Source organism: Cupressus sempervirens, chromosome 11 (genome assembly GCF_028749045.1).
Source record: "Cupressus sempervirens isolate cs-2001-9-10 chromosome 11, ASM2874904v1, whole genome shotgun sequence".
In the NCBI taxonomy this organism is placed as follows: Eukaryota; Viridiplantae; Streptophyta; class Pinopsida; order Cupressales; family Cupressaceae; genus Cupressus; species Cupressus sempervirens.
In genome coordinates this window covers 812,673,650-812,683,866 of record NC_143128.1, presented here as the reverse complement: position 1 = coordinate 812,683,866, position 10,217 = coordinate 812,673,650, and the positions used below count along the sequence as shown (strand labels likewise).

The window sequence follows — 10,217 nt, the reverse complement described above, 5'->3', positions numbered from 1 at the left end:
CCATTCATTTGATATAAAAACTCATAAAATATTGAATTGAAAATTTTAACATGAAAAAGTGGTGCAACAAAACTAATTGTTAATATGAAAAAAAGTGTATTTTTCCAATTTCTAAATATATGGTAGCATTTGGTTGGAGTCTCACAACCAAATTTAAATAACACACTATAAGCTTCCATTTATTTAAGTGATTGATATAAAATTACATATTTTCAATTAAACCCACCTACTACTATAATATAAATGAATTATCTAAACTAAACAAAAACTAGAACATATTATTTAAAAAAATACAATCTAGAATTATCTCTAAACAAATAGAAATATGTTTCCCTTTTTACCTTCCTTGGAAGAAAGCATATGGCTTGTAGAGGTCGACCAAATACATGACGAAGTTGAACTTTCTGAGCTGCTCATTGTAGCGATCTGCGAAGGCTTGACAGAGCAAGTCATTGGCAACACCCATTATCTGTTTCCTTATAACACCCATTCCATTAAATGAGCTCCCAAACAATAATAAATAATAATTCATTCATGAAAAGTAGTAGTAAAGAAGTGAGAATAAGCAGTGGTGTAACATGCCTGAAGTGGTATCTCATAACGCAGTCTCATGTAGCGCACAAAGCCTTCCATGCTCTCCAACAGATGAATCTTGTCCACTTTTATCAATTTGCCGTCTTTTCCCACGCAAGGATTCTTCAAAAAGTATGGATATCCCACGTCTACCAGCACTGAGTAGCTCAGCGGATTTGCAGTGGATGAAGAGACGTTGTAAATTGACCGAGAATTGGAATCCAAAGCATGTTTCGCCATCGCTGCTATCATTGCATTCGCCACGAAATCAGCTGGAATCTGCACATGACATTAAGGGAAGTATTTCTAATATTTCGCTTCACTTTCATGTCCTTGAAGGTAATTATGTTCATAACATAATCTGAATGGGAATGTTTGCAGTGTGTTGTAGTGTACCACATCAAGGATGAGGTTGGGATTAGCCAAGAAAGATGTGAGCCTCCCTTTTGCATATCCTATTATGAGGGTGTCAATTGTCCTGAAACATACATCATCTCTTAAACATTTAATAGCATGTTCGACATCAAATGAATCATTGAGAAGAATGAAATAAGTAAAAGAAAGAGAGAAAGATTTCTATCTTGAAACAAATACCTCCTAACAACTTAAATTCTGATAGTAATATCACAATTTGATTTGTCGAAAATATCTCCTATTTATCAATTGATGAGCTTAAGGGACACTCAAGCTGGAGTGGTACTATGATGCGTGACCTCCGTGGTGCTTCACCTTTGTGAGCATCACCTAGATCCAATGAGTACTGAGTGTTCTATTTATTCTCATGAGAGATGAATTCATGTTAATCACAACTAATGAAATATGTGTCAACGAGTTTGAACCAAAAACCACATAGCTAAATCCTGATAACAATATCACAATTTGACTTCATGCTGTGGAAATTATCTCCTACTTATAAACTTAAATCACAATCTTCTTTGAGAAATCGAAATAATGACAATTATTTTTCATAAAGAGCATACTTGAAGTTTTGATTTATTTAGATTGCTCATCTTAAATCACAACTATAATGAATTCTATTGAAGAAGTATGTGTGATTCATGTCCAAACAAAAGACTTACTAAAACTTTGAATAGATCTTTTTAGAAAAAGTTGACGTATATAAATAAAACAATTTTCTAAGTTTTTCATTTGTTTAGATGTCCCATTTTTAATCAAAATTGTAGATAGATCAATTAAAAAATACATATAATGTCAAATGATTTACCTAAACAAATCAAAACTTAAAATGTGCTGTTTACATCTAACTCCTACAATCTATTATAATTAACAAGAATAAAACAATCAGAATTTTTTTATTTTATTTTATCAAATTCATCAAAAAGCTCAACTCACAATCCGTAAATTAGATATAACTTAAATGAATCACTCAAACACATTAAAAACTTTAAAATATATTCTTTCAATCTATTATGGTCAACAGGGATTGCAAAAGATAAGTTCTGGCACACACAAACATTCATTCTTTTTTCAAAAGGAAATAGATATAAATACCTGCTGCCCTCCATCCAACCGGGAAAAGGGTCAGCAAAAGTGCTCTCGATGATGCTTGGACGAATGATAACAACCGGAATATCTCCTCTCCTCTCTCCCATCGCTTTTGTGAGACTTACAATATAATGAGAAAAGTAGAATAAGCCCTTCATGAAAATATATTTAGTGACCTTTTTTTGATGTAAAATAGAAAATAGACTCTATCTACATAACATAAATGATTCAAAAGAATGAAATTATAACTATGAACTCTGGAATACTTACTTGCCATCGAGGGTGAATTGTTCCCTAAAATAAGTCACCACCTTCCTTCAGATAGGTTTAATTTACATGCTTGAGTAATGATATCCTTTTTTAACCAAATCACTTCTCTCCTCATCACTCTTCGGGAATTTGGCAACACATTCATCCACAACCTTCCTTTCCTTGAAGAAATTCATGCCCTCACAAGGGAGGCTAGAGATTTGCAAAAAAAAGACTAGGGTAAGAGGGAATGCAATATCATACATAGTATGCATATCACCTTTCCAACCTTTAAAATAATTCCAACATCACTTATTGTAAAATTATATTTTTATTATAATATATAATATTATTAAATTAAATTATATAATATTATAATATTATGTTATAATAATATTATATAATAGTATATAATAATATAATATTATATGATTAAAAACATACATTATATTTTTATAATGTGTTTAAATATGGAGTACCTACTATGCATCAGATACCTAAAAATATTGAGCATCCAATTTTTATTAGATATCCAATACCAATGAGTTAAATACACATACATCCTACCAAAAACCTAGTTTTGAAACCAAGATACATAATATAGCTTTTAGATATATGATTGCAATTGGGTATATAATTTGTTTTTTTTAAAATTTTACTCCAAACCATCACCTAAGGGTTAATTTTTAATATTTTTAATGTTTTTGAAATGCGATTCTATTTTTTTCTTCTTAAAATATGATTTTTATTGAATTAATTTATAATCTTTAAATTTGATCATAATTGTATATTTATTTCTCATGTAACTAGGTATGGTTGACTCAAGCCAACCACAAAACCTCCCTGACCAAATGATAAATTGAAAAGCAATCTGCACCCCCAAAACAATTTGCCACCACCTCAAATCAATCTTCCACCACTTCAAGACAATCACCTTGTTCGCTGACCATTGCTAAACCATCTACCTTTAGAGGAATACATGAAGAAAAATCTAGATCAACGGAGTGGCTTCAAGAGTGCACATTCCATTAGATCCCTACATTGTTCCCATGTTTTCCACATTGAACTCCATTGTTGAAAAAATGGAGAAGCTCACAAAGCAACATAGTGTTGCATACCATTGGTGAGAGGTTGTGCATGTTGAGTATGGTGATGGGCTTGATTGTAATAGTGTTCAAGCCCTAAATATATCTAATGTAGCCATTTTGTGAATCCAAAAATTGAATTAAAAGTGGACCCTAAAAATCCTAAGTTGTTTATCAAATGATGCACAAATAATGCACCACATGAGCACATTTGTGATTGTTGGTGGATATGTTTTGATAGACCACCCCATAACAATTTGGAGGTCCCATTTTATTCTATAAAAAACTTTGTACGCTAAATTTATGTTTTGTCACAAATTTAACTATTAAAGAATGAGACCAAACCAAGACATAAGTGGAGGGTTTCCTTATGATTAGATCCCTACATTGTGTCCCATTTTTTCCACATTGAGATCCATCGTTGAAAACATAAAGAAGCTAATTGTGCAACACAATGTTGTACCCTGTTGATGTGGGGCCATGCATGTTGAGTATGATGATGAGCTTGAGTGCAATAGGGTAAAGGCCCTAAATATATCTAAATATGATATATGTAGCCTTTTTGTGAATCTAAAACCTAAACTAAAAGTGGATTGGCCTAAAAAGACCAAGTTTTTTTTATCAAATGGTACATAAATGATTCAATATGTGAGAAATTTTGAAATTTTTGGTGGATGATTTTGATAGACAACCCACAATAATTTGGGGGTCCCATTTTATTTTATAAAAAACTTGTATGGTGAATTTGCGCTCAGTCATAAATTTAACTATTGGAGTATGAGACTGAACTAGGGCATAAGTAGAGGCTCCTTTCAAGATAGGCCATGGGTACACTAAGTAAAATCCCACACTTATGTTAGCCCAATGACGTTTCAGCCCTCCTCTAGTGCATCATCTTGATGTTATTACATAGGTCAACTCACAATCTATTAGGGCCATTCACACCTTGAGCGATCTGTTGGTTAGGTACACTGTGATGTTATTTAATGTTAGAATAAAAAATAAGTTATGATGAAGAAATTTATTTAGATTGACTATATAAAAAGTGAATGAAAAACACAAAGATAACACATTTTTCATACATTATTAAAGCCAATATTATGATCCATCCATGAAACTCCAACTAAACATTAGAATTAAGATTGTGTAATATTAGAAACTTTTCAAGTAGTATGATAATCGATGAAGATAGTGATTATTTCATTGGATAAAGTACTAAAAAATAGACTAGATTATATTCTCATACCATACATTATCTATAGAAGCACGACACATATAACTCTTATGATCATGGTTTATTAAATTTGATGATGTGCAGTGGTTATACAATTTAAATATATAAAACTACATGTACCTTTTTATCTTTTAGTAAATATATAATATAATATGAAAAGGGCCTTGATTCTATTAAAAAATTATAGGACCTTGAATTTCATAAAAGTTTAATGACTTGCTAAATTTTTGTTTCATTTTATAATATTTAGTTATTATTAATTATTATTTTTAAAAATAATAACCGAGTAGAAAAAAAAATTGAAAATTATTATATAAAAATGGTCATTATCAAGTTTGAATTACTAAATTAAAAATATTACATTTTAATCTAAGATTAAGAGTACAATTATTATTAATAATATATCTATCTCATGAATACTATTTCAATCTAAATATATATTAAGATGATATAAAATATTAAAAATTACTTAGAATAAAACTTATTTCAATCCACTTCATAAATTAATTTTCTTACATTATTTGAAGACAAGGCCACCTCTTGAAAAACCTTAATTTCTCTCAAAAATTTGAAGAGATAGATATTAAGGTCTAAGAGTACACAAACTTTAAACATATGTTTCTTCCATGAATAATGAATAATGAATAGGAAGGCATTGGAAAAATTCAATCCTCGGCCACATACTTCATCACTCCGGGAATATGAATCTTATTCAAGTAATAAGACCATGAAATCTTTTTCACGTCAAAGTTAAAATTTTCATGATCAAAGTCACTCAGTCCTATGAGCATGTGTTCTGTATTGAAGTTATCAAACCTGTTTCAAATAGATTTAAAATATTAGTAATCTTATCAAAATTTTACAAAAAATGCACAAAATACTTCTCAATATAACAAATCTAATTTATAGCATTGATTACGCTTTATTAAAAATACATTGCAATACATGTCTGGACCATTCATTTGATATAAAAATTGATAAAATATTGAATTGAAAATTTCAACCAAACAAATTTTTAACATGAAAAAGTGGTTCAACAAAACTAATTGTTGATATGAAAAAATGGTGTATTCTTCCAATTTCTAAGGTAGCATTTTGTTCCAGTCTCACAACCAAGTTTAAATAACACACTATAAGCTTCCATTTGTTTAAGTGATTCATATGAAATTACATGTTTTCAATTAACTTACTATAATATAAATGACTTATCTAAACGAATCAAAACTTAAAACATGTTATTTAACCAAATACCATCTCACCATATTAAAGAATTCTCTCTAAACATTTTTTAAAAGAATATTATCATCTCCGAACTTTTATTTGTTTAAGAGACATTTTCAATAAAATGCCTGTCCGTATGATCTTATTAAAGAACCTATACAAATTAAAACTTAAGATATATACATTAACTAAAGCCAATCTTATTCCATCGTATTAAAGACTCTCACTTCTATTCATTCGAGTGCTTCTGCCATATGACAATATTTAAATCAATATATAGAAAAATATGTTTTCCTTTTTACCTTCCTTGGAAGAAAGCATATGGCTTGTAGAGGTCGGCCAAATACATGACGAAGTTGAACTTTCTGAGCTGCTGATTGTAGCGATCTGCGAAGGCTTGACAGAGCAAGTCATTGGCAAAACCCATTATCTGTTTCCTTATGACCCACTCCATTAAGTTAGCTCCCAAACAATAATAAATAATAATTCATTCATGAAAAGTAGTAGCAAAGAAGTGAGAATAAATAGTGATGTAACATGCCTGAAGTGGTATCTCATAACGCAGTCTCATGTAGCGCACAAAGCTTTCCATGCTCTCCAACAGATGAATCTTGTGCACTTTTATCAATTTGCCGTCTTTTCCCACGCAAGGATTCTTCAAAAAGTATTGATATCCCACGTCTACCAGCACTGAGTAGCTCAGCGGATTTGCAGTGGATGAAGAGACGTTGTAAATTGACAGAGAGTTGGAATACAAAGCATGTTTCGCCATCGCTGCTATCATTGCATTCGCCACGAAGTCAGCTGGAATCTACACATGACATCAAGCAAGCTTTTTGTTTCAATTTTTCACTTCTCTTTCATGTCCTTGAAGGAAATTATGTTCATAACATAATCTGAATCAGAAGCTTTGTGTATCGTAGCGTACCACATCTAGTATGAGGTTGGGATTAGCCAAGAAAGATGTGAGCCTCCCTTTTGCATATCCTATTATGATGGTGTCAATTGTCCTGAAACATACAATTATCTGTTTAACATTTAATAGCATGTGCGAAATCAAATGAATCATTGAGAAGAATAAAACATCTACACAAACATTCATTGTTTCTTGAAAAGGAAATAGATATACATACCTGCTGCCCTCCATCCAACCGGGAAAAGGGTCAGCAAAGGTGCTCTCGATGATGCTTGGACGAATGACAACAACCGGAATATCTCCTCTCCGCTCTCCCAAAATCATCTCTCCCATCGCTTTTGTGAACGTGTACGTGTTTGGCCACCCATACTTCCTTGCTCTAGTGTCAAATATACACTTTTTCTTATTAATGCCTCTCCTCCCCTCAAACCTCATCTACTACACATATTTTATATATTTATATACATTAAAAATACCTTTCAAGGCCAAGCTGCTTCATCTGCTTGGTTGATTGTTTCTGGGTTAGAGTGAAGCTATTTTCTATCCCATCCAGACACTTCTTTGCTATGTTCAACTCAGTTTGTATGTCCAGTGTTAGGTGGGTGTCATCTACTAGAGTTTCTCCCATTTGCAGAGGTTTTTCTGGTATGACTCCACTCTTTTCCCCCGAGACGAAAGCTTAATTGCATGCGAAAGAGATCATTCAATATATAGTGGATTCAATAGTGTGAGATTTTTGAATCAACATTTGAAATTATATTCAGTGATCTATAGTCATATGATAGAGTGTTCAATTAGAAGAAAAGGATTAATTGAACACTTTAACATCTTGACAATAGATGAGAGTGTGATTGGATAAAAATAAAAAAAAACTTACATACAATAGATTCTAAAACTCAATATTAAATCTAATACCCTTAAGAGATCATTAAACTAAAAATAAAAATAAAATTGTGATTGGATACAAAAAAAAACTTACATACAATAGATTCTAAAACTCAATATTAAATCTAATACTCTTAAGAGATCATTAAACTAAAAATAAAAATAAAATTTTTGTAACGTAAGAGAATCTTACTTTTTTCCCTTACCTGTGGAAACATGGAGGAGAAGTTGAAGTTTTCTGCACCTTTTGCCAAATTCCAGAAAGTTGTTTACACCCATGGTGTTCACAGCCAGAGCAATGTCATATCTGTGTCACAACTAAACATGATTAAAAGAGATACTCCCTCCAACTTACTATTATTAGTTATATACGATCAGATGATCATTAAAATTAAAAGAGTGAGAAGAAAAGAATTAAATGTGAGATTCATACCTCTCATCAAAATTGGTGGTGGCAGCTGTATTTACAATAACATCGAGTTTTTCCCAGAGATGTTCTCTTACAGACCCCTCGCTTATTCCCAAGTTATGGAGAGAGGTGTCACCAACAACAGGGACAAGCTTCTTCAACATAAACCCATTGTACTCCTGCCCATGCTGCTCCCTTAACACTCTGAACAACTCCTTGTCAATAATCTGCAAGTTACCCCACGCTTTGAATAGAGTTACTTCTTTTGTGAACAACCCCTTTATAGCAATGGTATATACTCAAAAATTAGGGAAACATATATCCGTTTTAGAGATCCCCTACCATTTATGTGTATATTAACCTTAGCAATTAATTCCCTCTTTGACTTTATGATACTTCGGTCTCATCGATCCCTACAGTTTTAGATAAGTAGTAGGTTCATGAATAAGGGTTTGTTGGATAACCCTATTTATTTTATCCACTACTGATAAGAAATTCTGTCTTTTCTAATTAAAGCAACTATTTTGAGCTTAGTGATCTTTGGGTTAGTTGATTCAGTTTCTAACTGTTGTTATGTAGTTCAAGTCGTGGATTCAACTGTTCTGAGGTAGTTCAAGTGGTTGGGTTCAACTCTTGGTTTGCTTTAGAGGTGAATAATCCTTCATTAAATTAAAAATGGCATCCTATATAGTTGGACTAACCGTTTTAAACATCTCATCTCCTATTACATTAGAGCTGTCAAGCTCCTTCACATCTATAATCAATAGTATTGTGAAAAACTAGCAATAACAAAATGGACTAGTTTCCTCACCTCTCTGTGAAGTCTTTCTTTGGCTGATGAAACATCTGGAGCCCTGATAAGCAGGAACAAAGTACCCACAGATGGTTGTACTCGTAATATCTTCTCTATAAACACTTTAAGAAAGAAACCCATCAAAAAAACCAATTCAGTTTGCATGCAATGGAGAAGATAATACAAAACTCAAGGCCAATCTACTTAACAAGTAAATTAGCAAGAAATAAGAGAATACCCTTTGCAAGAAAACCTGTGGATCCGGTAATCAGAATATTTTTATGCTTCAGAAATTCCACAATGTTTGATGCCATTTTGTTGTTGTTGCAGTAGCTGATGTCCAACAAAGTAAAGCTTAGATCTCTGCAATCTTATTGAAGAGCACAGTGATAACACCTATATTTATGGGTGTCGCAAGAAGTCAAAGATTCTATATTTAATTCTATATAGTTGCTCCTGTTTAAACGACTCTTCCAAAAGAAGCAGGAACCTGGAGTGCACGAAACAAAAATATTTGGTTAACAAGAAACGAAATTAACATAAAAGAATTTTGACAGGCACCAATTCGACTTCTATTTCCAAAAATACCACAAATCAGATGATAAACAAATCCTAACATTCAATAATATTTCTTTGTTTTTTTTATTTTGACTGTTTCACATTGTTTGTTTACTCAAACATTCTCACGCCAACTTGAGACGTGATGAACAACATAGTTTGCATTTTAACTTGGTTTATATACAATTGGTTATTCAAACAACCACTCTTTTCAATAAATCAACCATGATGCTGTACGAAAGCTTGATTCCTGAATTGCTTATATTCATTGCAAAGAAATGAAGGTGCGACAGACATGTATGCTGAAGAAAAAGTCTTTAACAGAGCCTTCTAAGATAATTTTTTTAACAATGGGCCTAAATATCTTTTGAAGAAGGTAGGTGCCAAAGACAATTAAAATAAAATTTATTATTAATATATTTGTTTTTAATCTATTCAGGTTTTGAGATGAAGGGTGTCATTGTTAACACTCCACAAAAGGCAACAACTAAATTAAAAAAATAATTATTGAGATTAGAGGTGTCATCGATAGGGTTTTGGACAGCTAATTAGTCTCAAAAGGTCTGTATCAGCAGGAACTATAATGGCTTCTAAATGGGCCTTTTCTAATTTATTTTACCAGTTTGTTAACCAATGACTGGCCATTTTTCAATTCAATGATTCTAAATTTTTATATAGGTTTAATACAGGTGCTGCCAGGTTTATGGCCAGAACTTTTGCAGTTAAAATGGTCACCTAATATTCCACCTAAAAAGACTGGAAAATCAGGTTGCATAGGTCAAAAGGTT

The 10,217-nt window shown here is 31.9% G+C and overlaps 2 protein-coding genes across 2 annotated transcripts; both read right to left on the bottom strand.

Moving 5' to 3' along the window:
* Positions 1-337: 337 nt before the first annotated feature.
* On the bottom strand, positions 338-2,186 carry LOC149532042 (putative fatty acyl-CoA reductase 4). Its single transcript, XM_089808417.1, has 4 exons — positions 2,086-2,186; positions 970-1,051; positions 583-852; positions 338-469 (listed from the first exon to the last, which is right to left on the bottom strand). Exons 1-4 carry the CDS (start codon positions 2,184-2,186, stop codon positions 338-340), a joined length of 585 nt encoding a protein of 194 aa, XP_089664543.1.
* Positions 2,187-5,116: 2,930 nt separating this feature from the next.
* On the bottom strand, positions 5,117-9,279 carry LOC149532041 (putative fatty acyl-CoA reductase 4). Its single transcript, XM_089810925.1, has 10 exons — positions 9,110-9,279; positions 8,890-8,993; positions 8,103-8,305; positions 7,876-7,976; positions 7,261-7,462; positions 7,002-7,163; positions 6,797-6,878; positions 6,410-6,679; positions 6,171-6,298; positions 5,117-5,463 (listed from the first exon to the last, which is right to left on the bottom strand). Exons 1-10 carry the CDS (start codon positions 9,183-9,185, stop codon positions 5,313-5,315), a joined length of 1,479 nt encoding a protein of 492 aa, XP_089667051.1. The 5' UTR covers positions 9,186-9,279; the 3' UTR covers positions 5,117-5,312.
* Positions 9,280-10,217: the final 938 nt, after the last annotated feature.